Source organism: Microcebus murinus, chromosome 26 (genome assembly GCF_040939455.1).
Source record: "Microcebus murinus isolate Inina chromosome 26, M.murinus_Inina_mat1.0, whole genome shotgun sequence".
Taxonomy (NCBI): domain Eukaryota; kingdom Metazoa; phylum Chordata; class Mammalia; order Primates; family Cheirogaleidae; genus Microcebus; species Microcebus murinus.
Window position 1 is genome coordinate 17,960,986 of NC_134129.1, and position 21,624 is coordinate 17,982,609.

Sequence of the window (21,624 nt, forward strand, 5' to 3'; positions counted from 1 at the left end):
TTTATTCAGCAAGGATGTTGGGGAGACTCCCAATTTATTTATTCCGTTGTCGAGCACGTATTGGGCACCTACAACGTGCTGTGTGTGCATTGCTCCATGCTGAGGGTGTGGAGATGAGCAAAACACTGTGAGTGCTCCCTTCAAGGCACTCAGCGTTCTGCAGGACCCGCCGTGAACACTATTAAATTGCTGCACAATGTGGTCAGTTTATAAGATGGGGGGGTCACGGAGAATCGGGAGGGTTCGTTCCATCCGGCCTTACTACAGAAGGTTCCTAGCGGGGAGGAGGTGACAGCCGAAACGAGTTTTGGAGGAAGAAGGAACATTTGCCATATGAACCAGGTGGGGAAAAAAGGATTTTGGGGTAGAGTAACAGCCTAGGTCTACCATATACTAAAGGGACTAGAGCTAGTTTCGTTTTACTGGAACATAACATGGGAGAGGGAGGGACAAATGGATCTGAAGGATGTCAGGACGTCATAGTGGCAGTGTTTGCTGATCAATTGCATACAGATGGCGGGGTCGAAGGTGAGGCCAACGTTTTTGGGGCTTGGGGGCTTGGGTAGATGGTGTCGCCACCAAGATAATGACGCGGATGAAAGGAAGAGAGGAGGGGACACTGGTGGAGGAGGAGTTGACGTCGAGATCATTTCTTACTCTGGTTCGAGAAGTGCATGACGATCGTTTTCCTTCGAGTGGAAACAAGAACAGCTTTTCTTCTGCAGGAGATGACTTGATTTATGTTTTCGTTCAGTGGCGTGCTGGTACACTGGTTCGCCGACAAAGAAGGAACAAACCAACAACAGAACCATCCTTTGTAGCAATGGTTGGCTCCTCTGATGTAAGCAGTCCCGCCAGATTTCAAGCTAATAATGGTTTCATTCTCTGCTCACACGCCACTGTGTCTTATCCTTGACCAGTATTTGTTGAGCTTTCACTAGGTGCGAGGCGTGAAGCTGAGGGCTGGCTGCTTCCCTTTAGCTTCTGCATGGGTGCTTTGCGCCCACCCTCTCCTGCTCCAGCTCTTCTCCCACGGGTTGGTTTCAGCCGTGGCTACTTTCCGGTCCCTGTTGGGTTCCACCAGTGGGAACCTCAGGCAAGAGATCAGCGTGCAAAAGAACAGGCACCCTGGGGTGCTGATTGCCCGGTTTTCCCATTGCCCTGTTACATGGGTTGGCTGGAACTCATTATGACAGGGTGAGACTTCCCCAGACAGGGACTCTCTCCCAGTTTCAGAGACTGCTCCTTCCCCTTGTCTCGCACCCCTGGGTGCTAACGGCTCCCTGCCCCAGCCCATCACGCTACCCACCCCTTGTGGGTTTCTCTCAACTCAGCCTGCACCTTTGCGAGTGGACCTGCCATCCCACGCTCTGAGTTCAGTGCGTCATCTCTCTCCTGTTGGGATCGGGACTATTGTCAAGGAAGACAAAGACACAGTCCTGGGTCTTAGAGTTGCACGCCGTCGTGACCAAGAAATGTCCCAGCTGCTTCCATTATTTGTCTTCTGGAGGGAGAGGATGACACGTGTAGACATGCACAGTGCTCGAGCACCCTGTCCAGTGGAGATGGGAATTAAGGCAGCCTCCTTCCTGCCTCTCTCCTGCCCCTTCTAGCCCTGCCCTCTTACAAGGTCTCTCTCTTTTTTATTATTATTATTATTTTTTTTGAGACAGAGTCTCACTCTGTTGCCCAGGCTAGAGTGAGTGCCGTGGCATCAGCCTAGCTCACAGCAACCTCCAACTCCTGGGCTCAATCGATCTTCCTGCCTCAGCCTCCCAAGTAGCTGGGACTACAGGCATGCGCCACCATGCCCGGCTAATTTTTTCTATACATATTAGTTGGCCAATTAATTTATTTTTTTTATTTATAGTAGAAGACGGGGTCTCGCTCTTGCTCAGGCTGGTTTCGAACTCCTGACCTCGAGCAATCGGCCCACCTCAGCTTCTTACAAGGGCTCCTGAGGGCACCGGAGTGGGGTGACATAGGAAGCGAGTGCTTGGTGGCCCATTGCAGGGAGAAATCATCTGTTGTGTTTGTGTTTTCTAGCAGTGCTGAATGAATTCACACTCCTGCATCATTTGTGGATTTATGTGGTTCATATTGTGCGGAGGCCATATGGGGAGGCCACAGTTTTTGTCTATGGGATTTCTCCTTTGGGTTTCAGTTTCTTCACAGGGAAAAAGGAGGACATGCGAGTAGATAATCTTGCAAGACCCTTCCAACATTAACATTCTCTCCCTGACCAAGTAAGGTCTGCAGCTCTGGGAGCTGCCAGTGCCCGTGACTTTGTGAGTATTGTTCACCGAACAGCTCAGCCCAACAGACACGTTTAGGAACGCCTTTCTGCAGAGATAACTGTGTGAGTCTCATCTATGAATAGGACATCTGACTCAGTAGCACACCTCTGACGACACGATGTGTCAAAGAAGGGTGTCTCAGCTAACTATTGCTGTGTAGCAAATCACATGGGTAGAGATAACACACATCTACTATCACACGGGTTCCGGGGTCAGGAATCTGGGAGTTGCTTAGCTGGGTCCTCTGCTTCAGGTTCTGTTGCATGGTTTAACCACTTCAGTGCAAGTGTCAACTGTAGTCGACAGCCACAGATGAATGGGCACAGCCCAGTGTTGACTGTAGTCGACAGCCACAGATGAACGCGCACAGCCCAGCGTGGACTGTAGTCGACAGCCACAGATGAACGCGCACAGCCCAGCGTCGACTGTAGTAGACAGCCACAGATGAACACGCACAGCCCAGCGTCGACTGTAGCCGACAGCCACAGATGAACGCGCACAGCCCAGCGTCGACTGTAGTCGACAGCCACAGATGAATGGGCACAGCCCAGCGTTGACTGTAGTCGATAGCCACAGATGAACGCGCACAGCCCGGAGTTGACTGTAGTCGACAGCCACAGATGAATGGGCACAGCCCAGCGTTGACTGTAGTCGACAGCCACAGATGAACGCGCACAGACCAGCGTTGACTGTAGTCGACAGCTACAGATGAACGCACACAGCCCAGCGTCGACTGTAGTCGACAGCCACAGATGAACGCGCACAGCCCGGAGTTGACTGTAGTCGACAGCCACAGATGAACACGCACAGCCCAGCGTCGACTGTAGTCGACAGCCACAGATGGACACGCACAGCCCAGTGTCGACTGTAGTCGACAGTCACAGATGAACGCTCACAGCCCAGCGTGGACTGTAGTCGACAGCCACAGACGAATGCGCACAGCGACTTTAGCCGACAGCCGTGATAGGAAGGTGCACAGCCGAGCATCGACTTGAGCCGACAGCCGTGATATGACTTTTCTAATGTTTCATTTATCAAAATAAAATTGTGAACATTTAAAAATAACGCCATGAAAACGTATATGTGTAAGTTACCTATTCTGATTCGCATGACAAGGAAAGCTGCCTGTGAAGTCAAACAAGCTCTCAGTGCTTTCAAGCTTTCCTCCTCACACAAGAGCAAGACGGACTCGCAGTCCATGCACAGCGCAGACCACCGTGCGGACTGCGAGTGCCGGCCGTGGGCGAGGTTTCTCGGCCGGCGCTCCCCGGCCCGAAGTGGTTCATAAAGACATGGGCAGGGTGAGGTCTCATCTGCAGGCTGGACTGGGGAAAGATGCACTTCTAAGCCCCTATGATTGCGGGAAGAGTTTTAGCTCCTCAGGGGCTGTTGGACCGAGGGCCTTCGTTCCTAGCTGGCTGTTGGCCTGAAGCCACCTTTAGCTACTGCCGCGTGGACCTCTCCAGTGTGACAGCTTGCTTCATCAACGCCAGGTTGGGAGTGGGACTTCCAGCCAACCAGCAGTCTGGGTGATGCAAGGGGCACCCCGTTACCTTCTGTTGGTTGGAAGTGAGTCACGAGCCCAGCCCACTCTGCAGAGAAAGGGATTACACGGGGCATGAACACCAGGGCACAGAGAGCTCTGGGGACCATCTTATAGAGTCTGCCTGTCACCAAGACTCTTTTGTTATTTTTTTTTTCCATGAAGAAAGAGTTTTAAATCCTTAGTTCACCTAGTATATTTAGTTAGTTTATTTACGAAAAGTAAAAAGTAACAACTGAATACAATATGAGATCTTGAACGGAGATTCTGGAAATATTTCAATAGAGTCCTTCATTCGGTTAAAGCTATTATATCAATGCTGATTTCCTGGTGCTAATCGGTATACTATAGTTATGTAAAATGTTTACCTTAAGGGAACCTAGATAAAGGCTACATTCTTTCTGTACTTTTTTTTTTTTTAATAACTTTCTGTACTTTTTAAAATAACTTTTCTGTAAGTCTAAAAGTAGTTCAAAATAAAAAGTTAGGAAAAAAAAATGATTTATAAAACTTAAAAATCCATTAGCTCTATAAGCCTGTTTTGTGTTAGTCGCTTATTCAATAATTTTAACTTCCTGTCCTTATCAGGACATTTTTTGGTAGATAAAATCTACACTTTTTTTTTTTTTTTTTGTAGATACATCCTGCCAACATTTTTGGAAGGTAAATTCTCTACAAATGTTAGAGGTAAATTGTACGATTTTTTTTTTTTGGCAGATAAATCATTTTAGAACATCCTTACTAGTGAAAACACCACAAAAACCTCACTATCACTACTATATTGTAGTATCATTTATACATTTATCAACTGTTTCACTATGTAGTTAATAATTAGTAAATAATGATTTGGAGGTGGTATGAGAACTTTCTGCTTTAACTTTAGTTGAAATGTGCTAGGGACTTCTGGGCATCACCAAATGCACTTCCCACGTCCATTTAAAATAATCACTGTTTCTAAAATAGGATTCTGATAGCCAAAGTGGACTCTTTCCCTGTGCTCAGCCCTGGTTTTCAGTTGTCAGTCTGTTGGTTGCTTGGATATAGACGCATATTCCAAAATAGTGTGTCCTGTCTCACCACACTGCTCGAAGTGATGAAAAGCAAAATACTTTACCGCTTCATAGGCAGTTGAATTTTCCTGCAATGCAGGAACAAATGGCTCCTCCTTTTGCTCACTCTCTGGAAGGGCTGCTAGTTATTAATACTCTATCTCTATTGCACATGTCCTGGTCAGCAATTTAAAACTTGTGGTTCTCAGTTGGTTACACCTCTTAGGAGAGCTATTTGGAAACACTGTAGACATTTTTCTTGGGCCCTATTTTTAGAATGGAGGGCCTAATGGTATTTTAATGTCTCTGGGTATTCCCAGAACTCATCTCAAGAAAAATGTCTGTTACCTTTTGAAATTTAGCAAAGCTGGCGGGATTATCGGCGCTCTTCTGAGAAATCTCACCTTAAAGATTGAATTTTGATTTAGAGAATGTTAGTGGTAAAAGGACCATGAAAAATGGTACAAACTCCAGCTCTTCCAAACTCCTCCCCTCCCTTTTATTTACATCTTTATTTATATTTTTTCAGCATATTATGGGGGTACAAATGTTAAGGTTACGTATATTGCCCTTGCCCTTCTCCCCCCTCGAGTCAGAGCTTCAAGCGTGTCCATCCCCCAGTTGGTGCACATCTCACTCATTATGTTTGTATATACTCGTCCCCTCCCCCCACCTGCCGACACCTGATAAATGTTATTCCTATATGTCCACTTAGGTGTTGATCTATTAATACCAATTTGCTGGTGAGTACATGTGGTGTTTGTTTTTCCATTCTTGGGATACTTCACTTAGCAGAATGGGTTCCAGCTCTATCCAGAAAAATACAAAAGGTGCTATATCACTGTTGTTTCTTAAAGCTGAATAGTACTCCATGGTATACACATATACCACATTTTATTAATCCACTCTCTTATTGATGGGCACTTGGGTTGTTTCCACAGCTTTGCAATTGTGAATTGTGCTGCTATAAACATTCGAGTGCAGGTATCTTTTTTATAGAGTGTCTTTTGTTCTTTTGGGTAGATGCCCAGTAGTGGGATTGCTGGATCAAATGGTAGATTCACTTGTATCGCTTTGAGGTATCTCCATATTGCTTTCCACAGAGGCTGAACCAGTTTGCAGTCCCACCAGCAGTGTAGGAGTGTTCCTCTCTCTCCGCATCTACGCCCAGACAAACTCTTTCCTTTTTAAATGAGGAAACTGAGAAACAGATGCCAGATAAATTTTTTTTAACATTTTGGTTACATCGTATATCTTTGCCTCTGCCTAGCAAGGGTTAGGGGTATGCCCTTGCCCTCCACAATGCTCACCACATCCCTCAGATGTGGGTCTACACCCCACCAACCCCTGAATCCCTGGTGAACACCACCACCCTTTGAGCACCATAGTGTTAATCAGTCAGTACCAATTTGATGGCGAGTAAATGTGGAGCCCATTTTTCTGATCTTGTGTCCCTCACTTTGGATAATGGGCTTAAGCTCAATCCAGGATAATACAAGCGGTGCTAGTTCGCTGTTGTTTCTTAGGATTGAGTAATATTCCATTGTGAACATATACCACATTTTAATAATCCACTCATGAACTGATGGACACTTAGGTTGTTTCCACGTCCTTGCAATAGTGAATTGTGCTGCCATAAACATGTGGGTGCAGATGTCTTTATAATAGAATGTCTTTTGCTCTTTTGGGGTATCTCAAAGAGCTAGAAATAGAAATATCATTCGATCCTGCAATAGCATTATTAGGCATGTATCTGGAAGACTATAATTTGAGCACTCTGGTGGAGGGGGCCGTCAGGGTGGGGTGCAGGTGTTGAGAAGGTCGGGACAGTATCAGGACCCTGGGACCCTGGTCACGGGCTAGGAGGCAAAGGAGGGATGCCTGGACACGCCTGGCGTCTGTTATAGCTCTACTGTGGGCTGACCACACCTAGAAAAGAAACCTGAAACATCTACACCATTTCCATGTGTTCCTCAGCGCCTTTGGCAGATGCTGTGACTATTCACTATACTGTGTTTCCCTGAAAATAAGACAGGGTCTTATATTTATTTTTCCTCAAGAAGACACCCTAGGGCTTATTTTCAGGGGATGTGTTATCTTTTTTAAGTACGGTACAACGCTCTACATTGATTCAAATAGAGTGAAGTCGTCTTCTTCTGGAACATCATCCTCACTCTCCAAACCCCGAATCCCATCCTGAATGTCTTGCGACTCTATTTCCTTTAGAACCACTGGCCTGATCTCTCCTGTGGAGCACTAGAGCTCTCACGGGGCAGATGAGAAGGGATGCTCGTGTTCTTTCCCGCTCCGCGACAACACGCATGGGTTGTGCAGATGCGCTGCGCAGCCACGCCCGTCACTAGGGCTGATTTTCATAGCCACGCCCATCACCAGGGCTGATTTTCATAGCCACGCCCATCACTAGGGCTGATTTTCATAGCCACACCCATCACTAGGGCTGATTTTCGGGGTAGGGCTTCTATTGGGCACATGCTTAGACATCCTGCTAGGGCTTATTTGATGGGTAGCTCTTATTTTTGGAGAAACACAGTAGGTTCACTACGATTCTGTAGAAGGAAGGGAAATCCCAGCCACCATGCATGTGTTTGTGCCCCTGGGAAAGTGCATATCAGGTTTCAAACTATCTTCGAATTGTGCTTTTGAAACATGCATTCATGAAGTTAGGGCTTTCTTGTAATGTGGTAGTTCATAGAGTGGTCCTTGTGTCCAACTGCCCGAGTTCTAATCCTGCTCTACACTCATACCTCAGTGAACTTAGACAAACCTCTTATTTTTCCTGTGCCTCAGTTTCCTTATTTGTGTGTTAGAGATGACAGTTCACAGTGCCTATAACAAAAGGGCTGTCATGAGAAATAAATGAGGTCATGCATGTGTAGTACTTAGCGCAGTGCCTGGCAAAGGGTAAGTAATTGTATAGGAATTCTATGTTCTCCACGTTCTTTAACTGTGTGTCTTAGTTTTATCTGAGAATTTACAGTCTCTGAGTTCTCTGGAATAAGATGTAGGACAATAAATATTTCAAAACAATGTTATTTAAGTGATACTTTCTTAGTCTGTATTTCCTGAATGGCAGTCAGGTGTTTTGTTGATACCAAGATACTGAGTATCAACCAATCCATATTTTGTGTCCTAAAACTAATTTTTTCAAATGCAAAACCTCTCTAATTAATCCACTTGTGTATTGATGGGCACTTGAGTTGTTTCCACAGCTTTGCAATTGTGAATTGTGCTGCTATAAACATTTGAGTGCAGGTGTCTTTTTCATAGAGTGACTTTTGATCTTTCAGGTAGATGCCCAGTAGTGGGATTGCTGGATCAAATGGTAGATCCACTTGTATCGCTTTGAGGTATCTCCATATTGCTTTCCACAGAGGTTGAACTAGACTGACCAAAATATTAACTACACAGGCCCTTCTACGAGTCGTAAGGTGAAAGGAGCAAGTAACATAAAAAGGAAAGCCAATCCGAATAACGCCAGACTTCTCTGCTGAAAATTTTCCACATTTGCACTATCAAATCCACTTACATATGTTTGTGGATAATTATGTCCATATCAGGATTCTAAAGGATGCTCAGTTTTAACATGGCTTTTTGAGAGGAAGGTCGTGAATATTTTTACCCGAAAGTAATTGTTGAGTTTCCCTTTTCCATTTTTATGTATAGCAAGATCTCTCTCCCAAGATTCTTTTACAGACCCTGTTGGTTCTGTTGTATCTCAATGGCTGGCATATCCCTTATGTTTCTGTAGTCTAAAGAAGTATGAAGGCCGGGCGCGGTGGCTCACGCCTGTAATCCCAGCACTCTGGGAGGCCGAGGTGGGAGGAACGCTCAAGGTCAGGAGTTCGAGACCAGCCTGAGCAAGAGCGAGACCCCCATCTCTACTAAAAATAGAAACAAATTAATTGGCCAACTAATATATATAGAAAAAAAAAATTAGCCAGGCATGGTGGCGCATGCCTGTAGTCCCAGCTACTTGGGAGGCTGAGGCAGGAGGATCACTTGAGCCCAGGAGTTTGAGGTTGCTGTGAGTGAGGCTGACGCCACAGCACTCTAGCCTGGACAACATAGTGAGACTCTGTCTCAAAAATAATAATAATAATAATAATAATAAAGAAGTATGCAGATGATATTTTAAATGGGCTTGTTTGACCGAGGAGGTTTGAAAACCCAATTATTAGGCCCTTATATGGGAAGAGATCATTTGGGAGAGTAGGTGCTCATGCTTCTGCTATTGGGAGCTCTGTGACCTTGAGCTCGTACCAGAATCTTCCCGGGCCTGTCTCAAATGAAGAGTTTGAGTGTAGTGTCGTTTAAGGTTTCTTGCAGACCTAATATTATACGGTTCTGTGATATGTTATTTAATCTCCATTTGTGAAGCATAATGCTTTGATTTGATGGAGGCGTACGGTTTCCATAAAACTATTATTAGAAATGTCTTTACCTGATGACCGGCCAGGGCGAGAGATGGAGCCTGTAGCTGTGCAGCAGGGAAAGCCACCTGGGTCTGCAAGGAAACAGGTGCAATGGCCTTGGCGTTGTCCGAGTCTTAGTCTCCATGCATGGATCCAGGGGTGTTTGGCTGCATGGCAAGCGAATAAGATAAGTTCCAGGGGCATCCTTACTCTTACCATTAAGGGACAATTGTTTGCATTTTTCTACTTTGCAGAAGCCAGACTAGACATCTGAAAAGATTAATAACTGGAGGAGGTCTTCCAAGTTTCTACTTGTCTGTATAATGTTTCTTTTCCAGGGAGTTCAGGGAAGTTAAGGAACAGTTTACTCTCCGTCTGCCTTTTGGAGATACTTGGAATCTCTCCAAGGGATAATAAAAATATGCAAATAACTTATTTGTGACCTACTTCTGCCTTTGCAATTTGGTGGCCCTCATTTCCATGTTAATTTTTCTCTTTTGATATAGTACATGGAGCTCTTTTTGCCTGACAAGTGTATTTTAGGACAGGTAACTTAAAAAGAAAAAAGATTTGAGAAAAAAACTGTTTGGGATAAATTCTTCTACAAGAGGTAGATGATATATTGGAGAGGTAGCTCATTCTCTCTAAAGCAGGGGTCCTCAAGCTTTTTACTTTTTTTTTTTTTTTTTTTAACCTGTAGTTTTAAGATTAATATTTTTTTACTTTTTTTTTTTTTTTTTTTTTTAACCTGTAGTTTTAAGATTAAAAGCTTTTTAAACAGGGGCCCAGTTCACTGTTCCTGAGACTGTTGGAGAGAGCGCACTGTGGACCCGGGACGAGTCGGCTGCTAAGCAGGACAGGCAGCGGCGGCAAAAACACCCGGATAAATGTCCTCGGTGGGCCGCTTGTGGCCCGAGGGCCGTAGTTTGAGGACCCCTGCCCTAGAATCAAGACAGTAGAGTGGCTAAAATCATCAAAGAGCTGAATGTAGAAAGTTAAGTTGTTGACCATAGTAAATATAAATTATTATATAAAATAGTCAGTAACATAATAAATAGTAAATATAAATTATTATATAACATAATCAGTTACATAATAAATAGTAAATATAAATTACTATATAACATAATTAGTAACATAATAAATAGTAAATATAAATTATTATTTAACATAATCAGTAACATAATAAATAGTAAATATAAATTATTATATAAAATAGTCAGTAACATAATAAATAGTAAATATAAATTATTATATAAAATAATCAAAATAGTAAATATAAATTATTATATAACATAATCAGTAACATAATAAATAGTAAATATAAATTATTATATAAAATAGTCAGTAACATAATAAATAGTAAATATAAATTATTATATAAAATAATCAAAATAGTAAATATAAATTATTATATAACATAATCAGTAACATAATAAATAGTAAATATAAATTATTATATAAAATAATCAAAATAGTAAATATAAATTATTATGTAACATAATCAGTAACATAATAAATAGTAAATATAAATTATTATATAAAATAATTAGTAACATAAATAGTAAATATAAATTATATAAAATAATCAGTAACATAATAAATGGTAAATATAAGTTATTATGTAAAATAATCAGTAACATAATAAATAGTAAATATAAATTATTATATAAAATAATCAGTAACATAATAAATGGTAAATATAAGTTATTATAGAAAATAATCAGTAACATAATAAATGGTAAATATAAATTATTATATAAAATAATTAGTAACATAATAAAATAGTAAATATAAATTATTATATAAAACAATTAGTAACATAATAAACAGTAAATATAAGTTATTTTTAGCTTACAGCGCTGGTGGCCACCTTTTCCTTAATCTCATTAGTATTTGAGAAGTGTTCTGTCGAAACACTGACTTTCTCCGCTTCCCCTTTCTTCTAGGCGCGGGCTGCTGCCCTGCAGGTCTTTCTGCGAGGCGGCGCGGGAAGGCTGTGAGTCCGTGCTGGGCGTGGTGAACTACACCTGGCCTGGTTTCCTCAAATGCTCCCAGTTCAGGAACCAAAGCGAAAACAGCAACGTCAGCAGGGCTTGCTTCTCTCCACGGCAGGAAAATGGGAAGCAAAGTAAGTGTTTCTGTTTCATTTCATTTTTAGAATTTGTTTTTTTTTTTTTTTTTGAGACAGAGTCTCACCCTGTTCCCCGGGCTAGAGTGCCGTGGCATCAGCCTCGCTCACAGCAACCTCAACCTCCTGGGCTCAAGCGATCCTCCTGCCTCAGCCTCCCGAGTAGCTGGGACTATAGGCATGCACCACCATGCCCGGCTAATTTTTTCTATATATTTTTAGTTGGCCAATTCATTTCTTCCTATTTTTAGTAGAGACGGAGTCTCGCTCTTGCTCATGCTGTTTTTGAATTCCTGACCTCGAGCGATCCTCCCGCCTCGGCCTCCCAGAATGCTAGGATTACAGGCGTGAGTCACCGCGCCCGGCCCATTTTTAGAATTTTTTATTCAAGTGTAACAACATTTTCATCTTGTTTTGGCTCATTCATTCTCATTGTTATGCAGCATTCTAATATGTGATTATATTATATCATGATATATTTTTTTCATTCTACTGTTGATGGAAATTTGAATTGTTTCCAGTTTTCAGCTCTTATGAAGTGATGCTATTACTATTCTTGTACATATCTTTGATTGAACTGAGTTGTGTATTTGTTCAGCAAGAAGTTTTCTAACGTGGCTGTACCAGTTTAAGCTCCAGTCCACGGACAATGTTTGAGGGTTATAATTTCTCCACATTTTCACCTATGCTTGTTTTTTTTCTCTCTCTCTCTCTTTTTTAAACTACCTTCCACCGCAACACCTACACTTGTTCTTGTCCTTTTTGTTTATAACCATCCTAGTGGAAGTGAAGTGATATCCCATTGTGATTTGGATTTGCATTTTGCTAATGACTAATTATGCTGAGCAGCATTTCATGAGCTTGTTCATATTAGCAATTTATATGTTTTATATTGAGAAATGTCTATTCAAATGCTCTGTCCATTTTAAAATCAGGTTATTTGTCTTTTAATTGTCGAATTGTAAGAGTTCTTCATATAATCTGGATACAAGTGCCTTATCAGATATACGCTTTGCAAACATTTTCTTACATTTTGGAGGAAGTCTTTTCATCTTCCTGATGGTGTCCTTTGAAATTCAAAAGTTTTTAATTTTCAGGGAGTTCAATGTATCTGTCTTTCATTGTTTGTGCTTTTATTTTGATGTCTAAAATAATTGGTTAATATAAGGCCACTAGTATTGACTCCTATGTCTTCTTTTAAGAGTTATATGAATTCAACTCTTGTATTTAAGTCACTGATCCATTTTGAATTAATTTTTGTGTGCCGTGTGAATAAGGGTCTAATTTCATTCACTTGCATATGAAAATCTAGTTGTTCCGGCACCAACTGTTGAAGAGGCTATTCTTTCTCCATTGAATGGCCCTTGGTACCCTGGTCAAAAATCAGTTAGTCATAGATGCATGAGTTTATTTCTGGACTCTCAATTCTATTTCATTGATCTACCTAGCTATCTACCCACTGTCTTGATTATTATAGCTTTTCAGTACGTTTTGAAATTGAGATGTGTGAATCTTTTAACTTTTTCAGAATTATTTTAGCTCTTCTGGGTCCCTTGCATTTCTGTATGAATTTTAGGGTTAGCTTCTCACTTTCTGAAAAAAAAAAAAAAATACTGCACTCCACCCCAAAACAGCAGAATATACGTAAACATATATACATTTAAAAATTACCATTTTGAAACTTTCAACCTATTTGTATCTCTGAATATAAAGTGTGTTTCTGATACACTACACAGTTAGATCATGTATTTCATCTACCAGGCAAATCTCTGCCTTTTTTATTGTAGTGTTGAATTCATTTACATTTAGTGTAACGATGGTAAGTTAGGATTTGCATCTGTCGCTTTGCTATTTATTTTCTGTATGACTTTTTATGCCTGCATCCTCCATTTCTATCTTCTTTTGTGTCAGACACACGGAGCAGTAGCAGAATAAGCATGAGCATGCAGTCTAGCCAGTAAGAAAGGGAAGGAGTACAAAACACAGGATGTACCGAGGGCATATCAATCAAGATGTTAGTTATTCACAGAGCAACAACCAGACTTGAATAAAGAAAGCTCATCCATCGGTCAGGTCAGAATGGGGTGCCATATGGCCTTAATTTGGGGTCTGGGTGAGTATCTCTCTTTGCCCTACACTAGGTTCTGGGGAAAGATGATACAAAGAAAATAGACCCCAGACCCCTGAGGTCTGGCCCTGAAGGCCAAGTGGGTTCTTGGCTTCCTACAGGGAAGAACTGAAGAGCAAGCGGACAGAGCAAAGCAAAAAGCAAGTTTATTAAAGCCAGGAAATAAATAAAAAGGGAGGCTGCCCCATAGACAAGTCAGCGGCTCTCTCTCAATGTGACAGAGAGTCACACTTTGTGAGTTTCCGGGATCTTATTTTATGCTTTCTATTTAATTTTATGTTAAGCAGAGAGAAGAAGAACCCGGAAAGTTTCCTGGAACAGAGGGTTCCTCCCCTTTATAAACCATATAACTTCTGGGAGTTGCCATGGCACTTGTAAACTATCATGGGGCTGGTGGGAGTATTTTTAAGTATACCGATATATCATAAGCATGGTATAATAAATGCAAAGAGTAACTTGAGGTCTTTTTTCGTGGCCATCTGGGTTCTAACTGGCTTTGCCCATCTTCTCCACAGCCTCCTGTTTTATCAAAGACCTTGGTTAGGGTCTTATGACTCCTTATCAAGCAGGGAACACAAGTAAAATGTCAATGCACTAGGCCGGGCGCGGTGGCTCACGCCTGTAATCCCATTACTCTGGGAGGCCGAGGCGGGAGGATCGCTCGAGGTCAGGAATTTGAAACCAGCTCTGAACAAGAGCGAGACCCCGTCTCTACTAAAAATAGAAAGAAATTAATTGGCCAACTAAAATATATAGAAAAAAAATTAGCCGGGCATGGTGGTGCATGCCTGTAGTCCCAGCTACTTGGGAGGCTGAGGCAGGAGGATCGCTTGAGCCCAGGAGTTGGAGGTTGCTGTGAGCTAGGTTGACACCACAGCACTCACTCTAGCCCAGGCAACAGAGTGAGACTCTGTCTCAAAAAAAAAAAAAAAAAAAAAAGTCAATGCACTAGATTGGAGTCCATCACATTAAAAAATCCTGAATTTTTTTTTGAGACTGAGTCTTATTCTGGTGCCCAGACTGGAGTGCAGCGACATCAGCCTAGCTCACTGCAGCCTCAAATTCTTGGGCTCAAGTGATCCTCCTGCCTCAGCCTCCCGAGTAGCCGAGACTATAAATAAGCATGCGCCATGATACGCAGCTAATGTCTCTATTTTTAGTAGAGACGCAGTTCAAACTCCTGAGCTCCAGCGATCCTCCCGCCTCGGCCTCCCGGACTGCTAGGATTATAAGCGTGAGCCACAGCGCCCAACAGAATCCTGAATATTTTAACAGGGAAAGGGTCCCGCTTGGCAAAGAGGAAGAGCCAAAGCGTTCTGGTGACAGTATCAACACTGTGGACTTCTGCTAGGCGTCACCTTCCTGCTTGGCTTGTGAAATCAGGGAAAACCAAACGTGGACTCCTCAGTCTTCTCCTTCCGACTTGTGAGATTATTTCCCCCAAGAAAATAGTGATCCCCCCCTTTACATGATGTGCCCTGTCTTCTCTTCCAAAGCGCTTTCACAACTGTTAGTTTATTTTGCTTCCAGAATGAATCTCTGAGCTATTATCATCTTTATTTTATAAATTAAGAAACTCAGGTTCGGGGAGGTCATTCCCAGCTTATTTTAAAACCAGCCTCCAGGTTCACTCCTCCATCCAACGGACCATCGTGGGATTTGATTATCAATCCTTATTAATCTCCTCTGTTACAGCCCCCTCTGCAAAAGAGACCTCGAATGTCTTTTCAGACTGAATCGACCCCAAACCCACCACTTGTACCGGCTGCTTTTCCCAATGCATGGCTCTGTAAATTCAATTTCTCCCCCCTTAGCCTCCTTTAAATCGGTGGCAACTCCTGAGACACTTTGTTCTCATGCAGAAGGATACATAGTCGTCTCATCCTTCTTATCTTGTGTTAACACCAGGTCTCCTAGAGGAAATACCCTGTGCTAAAGTGACAATGGTGTGGGAACTGCTCTGCAGAGCTTTTAAAATAAACATTCCTGTGTGTTTCCCTCCTTGAGGTGTGAGAACTCAGGGGGCTGAAGTTCAAGGTCCGTCAATCACTCTGAGCCTCCCACCTTGTCTGTGATCGTATATGGAAGGCAGTTTTCTGAACGGCATTTCTGTGGGCCTAAAGAGAACTCCATCCATGTCCTGAAAGGACTTTAGTTATCTTATCCATTCATTCCCCTCTTCCTTTCTCTGCTACCTTATTTGCTTTGTCCAGCTCTGATTGCCCGTAGCAACCATTTCAGCTCATCAGCAGCAAAACTGTAGTTTCGGGATCTTGGTAAAACATAGTCTGAATTTCTCCAATTGAGTCGTGCGTTCATTTGGGAGACATAATGCAATACCAATTCTTTGAGTTCTTAGTAACCATGCTTGGCCAGAGACAGATGAGTACCGGTAGCATCAGGGCAGCACTAAAAACTAGCCCTGCACTTTTCATTACAATGACTAGCCTTAAACAAAATGAGATTTTTTTTTTTTTCCTGGAACCTCAAATTTTTCCCGTAACTATGGGCTTCAACCATCTATCATTTTAAATTATAAAAAGCACATTCTTTCTTCCATCATTAAAGGAGCGACCCTGGTGGGCTCCTAGAGCTTAATCCCATGGGAAATCTGGGAAACAGGGTATTATAATACGTACGACTCAAAGTTAGCCCACTAGAGGGGTCTCCAGTCTTTGAAGCGGATAGTATCTGCTACCACCTGTAAGTGCGATGTCCTGTAAGAGAAGAGATGTGGGATCGGGAGGGAGAAAGTGTGGGTTTGCTATACTGCCATGGAAGCCTTTTGTTCAACTGTCGGTTTTTTCTTCATCTACAGCACTCTCTTTGCCTGTGGTTTCCAGAACATGGCTCTGTTTTGATCTGCTTCCCACCACTCTGGACACACCCGAGTCTCCTTTCTTGTCCTCTACTAACCCCTTAAATCAGGGGTCCTCAAACTTTTTAAACAGGGGCCCAGGTCACTGTCCCTCAGACTGCTGGAGGGCTGTTGGAGAGTGCAGTGCACATTCCACGCATGCGCACTGTGGGCCCGGGACGAGTCGTCTGCTAAGCAGGACAGGCAGCGACAGCAAAAACACCCGGCGGGCCAGATAAATGTCCTCGGTGGGCTGCATGTGGCCCTCGGGCCATAGTTTGAGGATCTCTGCCTTAAATGTTGCTATTCCATAGGATTCTATTTTCAGCCTTCTTTTCTCATCGTTTTGTACATTTCCCTCCACCCTCCCACCCCAGGAAATCTCATACTTGCTTATGGCCAGAAAAACACTGATGAGTCTTACATCTACATTTCACCCCTAATTTTATTTCATTTCCCCAAGCTTCTGACCCATAGTCCATGGTTCTTGCATCCACCTCTCAAGTAAAGCTACTTTTTCCCATGTCTCCAAGCTTCTCTATCTATGGTGCTACGGTGTTTCCCCAGAAATAAGACCCATCCATAAAATAAGCCCTCACAGGATTTCTAAGCATGTGCGCAAAAGAAGCCCTACCCCGAAATCAGCCCTAGTGATGGGCGTGGCTATGAAAATCAGCCCTAGTGGTGGGCGTGGCTATGAAAAATCAGCCCTAGTGATGGGTGTGGCTATGGAAATAAGCCCTAGTGGTGGGCGTGGCTACGAAAATCAGCCCTAGTGATGGGCGTGGCTATGAAAAATCAGCCCTAGTGATGGGTGTGGCTATGGAAATAAGCCCTAGTGGTGGGCGTGGCTACAAAAATCAGCCCTAGTGGTGGGCGTGGCTATGAAAAATCAGCCCTAGTGATGGGTGTGGCTATGGAAATAAGCCCTAGTGGTGGGCGTGGCTACGAAAATCAGCCCTAGTGGTGGGCGTGGCTATGAAAATCAGCCCTAGTGATGGGCGTGGCTGTGCAGCGCATCTGCACAACCCATGCGTGTCGTCGAGGAGCGGGAAAGAACACGAGCAGCCCTTCTCATCCGCCCCGTGAGAGCTCTAGTGCTCCACAGGAGAGATCGGGGCTAGTGGTTCTAAAGGAAACAGAGTCGCAAGACATTCAGGATGGGATTCGGGGTCTGGAGAGTGATGATGATGTTCCAGAAGAAGATGACTTAACTCTATTGGAATCAATGGAGATGGTTGTACCGTACTTAAAACAAATAACACATGCCCTGAAAATAAGCCCTAGGGTGTCCTCTTGAGGAAAAATAAACATAAGACCTTGTCTTATTTTGGGGGAAACACGGTATTAATACATCCCATAGTAGTTCTCAGTAGTTCTTGACCTCCCGCAGTCCTTGCCACGTTTAATCACTCCTTCCTCCCTGATGAACTCTTCTCTTCAGCTCCAGGTGGGTTTTCCTTTTGCTTTGACCACTCGTTTCAGTCTCTTTCGGTGTTTTTTTCCTCATTTCTCTTACCTCTAGACAGGCAATGCCCCAGGGCTTAGTCCTTTGATCTCTTCCCTTTCGGAGACCTAATTCAGGCTCATGGCTTTAAAGAGCAACCATACATTGACAGCTACAAATGTGAGTCTGTAGCCTTCATCTCTCCTCTGACTCCAAACCAGCATGCATGTGTCTGCTTGTGGCATGCACACACACACACACACACACACACACACACACACGGTCTACCTTCTATTTATTTCCACGTGAGCACCTGAAAGGCATGTCACACATAGCAAGAACAAAACAGATCTGATATGGCCCTTGCAACTTTTCCTCTCCCAGCCTTTTCTAGCTTAGTGAATAACAACTTCTTTCCTCTGGTTGTTTCCACCAAAAACCTTGGGTCATCTTGGACTCTTCTCTTTCTCCCTGATCTGCCAGCAAATCCGAGTGGCTCCACTGTCCAAATACGTCCATGGGCCAACCAGGGTTCTCTACCTCCACAACTAGTAGCTGGCCCGCCTCCTCCTGACTCATGCCAGGATTGTCCTTTCGGCCTCAGCATGGGCTTCCTTGCTGCCCGACTTCACCCCTGCGGGCTGTCTGTTCTCCGCAAAGCAGTGAAAGGGATCTTTTAAATTTTCACGTCTCTCCTTTCCAAGTTTTCTAATGGAAATCACATCTCGTGCCACACGAAAGCTGCCAATCGGAGCCATGCCGGCAGTGCTGCTGCATTGCACAACCGCAGGGGAATGCCAGCTATGCAGAACTGCATGCAAATAGAGCTTCCTCAGGTTATGCAACAGAGACGTTCTGCCCTGCATTTCCCGGCCCCAGTTATCTGACTTTTTCTCCTAATGCTTTCCGTTTTGCTCTCTGGGCTGTAGCTACTCTGTTCCATCTGCCTGCAATGTTCTTGCCTCAGATATCCCCTCTCAGTTCTTGTTATCTGCTGCCAGCCCCTGTCTGTAGGGCTGTAGCACTGAGCATGTTTAGGGAGAGGGATCAAACATCAGATGAGGGAGATAATAGCTATCAGTATTGTTGTTGTTCTTTGGATAGGATAGAGCTAAGGATAAGAAACGGTTCTTATAGAATTGAAACCTCATGATCAACTTTTCTGCTACTTGAATTTCATCGTGCTGTGTGTGAATTGCAACTTGAAGTTTTTTTAATCATTTAAGGTCCCTAACGACTTCTTTTGATCTATGATGAGAAATGCTCATCTTGTAGATTTCCGTTGTTTTTCTGTGAGAACTGCTGGCTTGTTTTTTGATTTTGCTATGCCACAGACCAGCATAAAATAGATTTCTTGTTCAGCCTAAATACTACCTGTTCTCTCTGGGCTCAGTAATTCTTGTTTATAGATCATTTGAGATTAGATGTCTATGCTCTGCCAAATATTGCTTTGCTCGAAGTGGCACTGAAATTTAGAGTTCCTGAAACAGAAATATAGAGATTTCCTTTCCTCATTTGCATTTATTCTTCTTACTCTCTTTACAAGTTAGCTACTTGGCTTGGAGAATGATAAGTCGATCATAGATTGATCCTAGGGCTTCTTGTATTATTTTGTTCAGTGGCTAGAGACCAAAGACATCTGTGTTTTGTACAATATTATGCCTCACAATATGTGGTCTTACAGGTTACAATAAAATATGGGCATTTCAGGCCGGGCGCGGTGGCTCACGCCTGTAACCCTAGCACTCTGGGAGGCTGAGGCAGGTGGATCGCTCAAGGTCAGGAATTCAAAACCAGCCTGAGCAAGAGCAAGACCCCGTCTCTACTATAAATAGAAAGAAATTAGTTGGCCAACTAAAAATATATAGGAAAAATGAGCCAGGCATGGTGGAGCATGCTTGTAGTCCCAGATACTCAGGAGGCTGAGGCAGGAGGATCGCTTGAGCCCAGGAGTTGGAGGTTGCTGTGAGCTAGGCTGACGCCACGGCACTCACTCTAGCCTGGGCAACAAAGCGAGACTCTGTCTCAAAAAAATAAATAAATAAATAAAATATGGGCATTTCAATCAGCAAAAGTCTGATTTGTTTTTTTCTGAATTTATATAATCATTATTTCTAAGCCTATTTTGGTCAAGAATCAGATTTGATCACTCCAAAAAGAATGCCAATCATTCACATCCTGTATGATTCAAAACATCATCTATTTTAATTCTATATTCAGTGTTATATTCCCCATGGTGGTCAATTTGATCATAGCAGATACATCTCTGCAGAACTATGTAGATGAAAAAAAATTTCTATTTCTTTGGTATAGGAGAAATGCTAACTTCGTGCTAAGTTTCATGCTTGTCTCCCCAAATTCCCAGGATTGGGTCCTATCTACATCTTTACATAGGACATAGTTTACATGGACATAGTTCTGTAAACTCAATCAGTTCCCCCTGGAATTGAGCTACGATGATAAGGCAGTCAGTTGCACAATAATTCAGACATCTTGGAGTTTGAACTCTAAACTCTGAGCCACCCACTGAAACGAATACATGGTTCAAAATCATCACATCAAAATCTGTGACTCTCTTCTGAAATTGTGACTTCGTTATGCCAGATAGCACTGTAATCTTCATAACTGCCATTGCATTGAGCTCAGCAATTGGAAAGTAATTTGAAGTCTGCGTTTTCATCTGCTCAATCCATATGTTTATTTTGTGTCTGAACCTCTGCCCACATTTAAACAAAATGAGCTAAGTTCTTATCAGGGAGGCAGTGTAATAAGGTGTTTTAGTGCTGTATAGTCTTTCAAATAAAGGATTTTGAAAAATTATACCTTGTCTAATTTATAAATAAATTTATAAATAAAAATTATACCTGGTATAATTTTAGGTTAATATCTAAACAATTTTAATCATGAATGTAAATAGTGTCAGATAATGCAATTTAAAGGATATTATAATAATTGACATTTTAAAATGAAGCTGTTATATTACTCTTTTAAATGTGTCCAGTGGAAGTTAAACTCCATAGTGACTTGACATTCAATGAACATGAAAAAATTACAAGCTATTTTATTTTATTTTATTATTATTTTTTTTGAGACAGAGTCTCACTCTGTTGCCCGGGCTAGAGTGAGTGCCGTGGCGTCAGCCTAGCTCACAGCAACCTCAAACTCCTGGGCTCAAGCGATCCTCCTGCCTCAGCCTCCCGAGTAGCTGGGACTACAGGCATGCGCCACCATGCCCGGCTCATTTTTTCTATATATTTTTAGTTGGCCAATTGATTTCTTTCTATTTTTAGTAGAGACAGGGCCTCCCTGTTGCTCAGGCTGGTTTTGAACTCCTGACCTTGAGCGATCCTCCCACCTCGGCCTCCCAGAGAGCTAGGATGACAGGCACGAGCCACCGTGCCCGGCCTACAAGCTGCTATTGTAACATTTAGCAAATTTTACATTGCTACTTTTTATCCCTGAACTTTTATTTCTGTTTCCCTATTCCCACAGAATTACATTCTAGTGTAATATCTTTTTAATGCTTAGATTATTTTTATCACCTTAGCATACATCTCTGGAACAAAACTATGTATAAAAATGGAAAATAATCCTTTTAAAATTTTTTCTTCAATCATGAAACTCTGAGTGTCAATAATTTCTTTTCTAATTAATCATAAAATTGTGATTTATATCTATTAAAATGTTTATGAATAAATTATTAACCTTAAATGTGACATTTATTAGAAATTCATATCTG

General features: G+C 42.6%; 1 protein-coding gene across 1 annotated transcript in view; it reads left to right on the forward strand.

Moving 5' to 3' along the window:
* The window catches only part of CORIN (corin, serine peptidase), a 196,483-nt gene that overhangs the window by 61,667 nt on the left and 113,192 nt on the right, over window positions 1–21,624 (forward strand). The window contains exon 5 of the mRNA XM_075997867.1: window positions 11,272–11,453. Coding sequence (XP_075853982.1) covers window positions 11,272–11,453 — 182 coding nt within the window. The remainder of the gene's footprint in view (window positions 1–11,271; window positions 11,454–21,624) is intronic.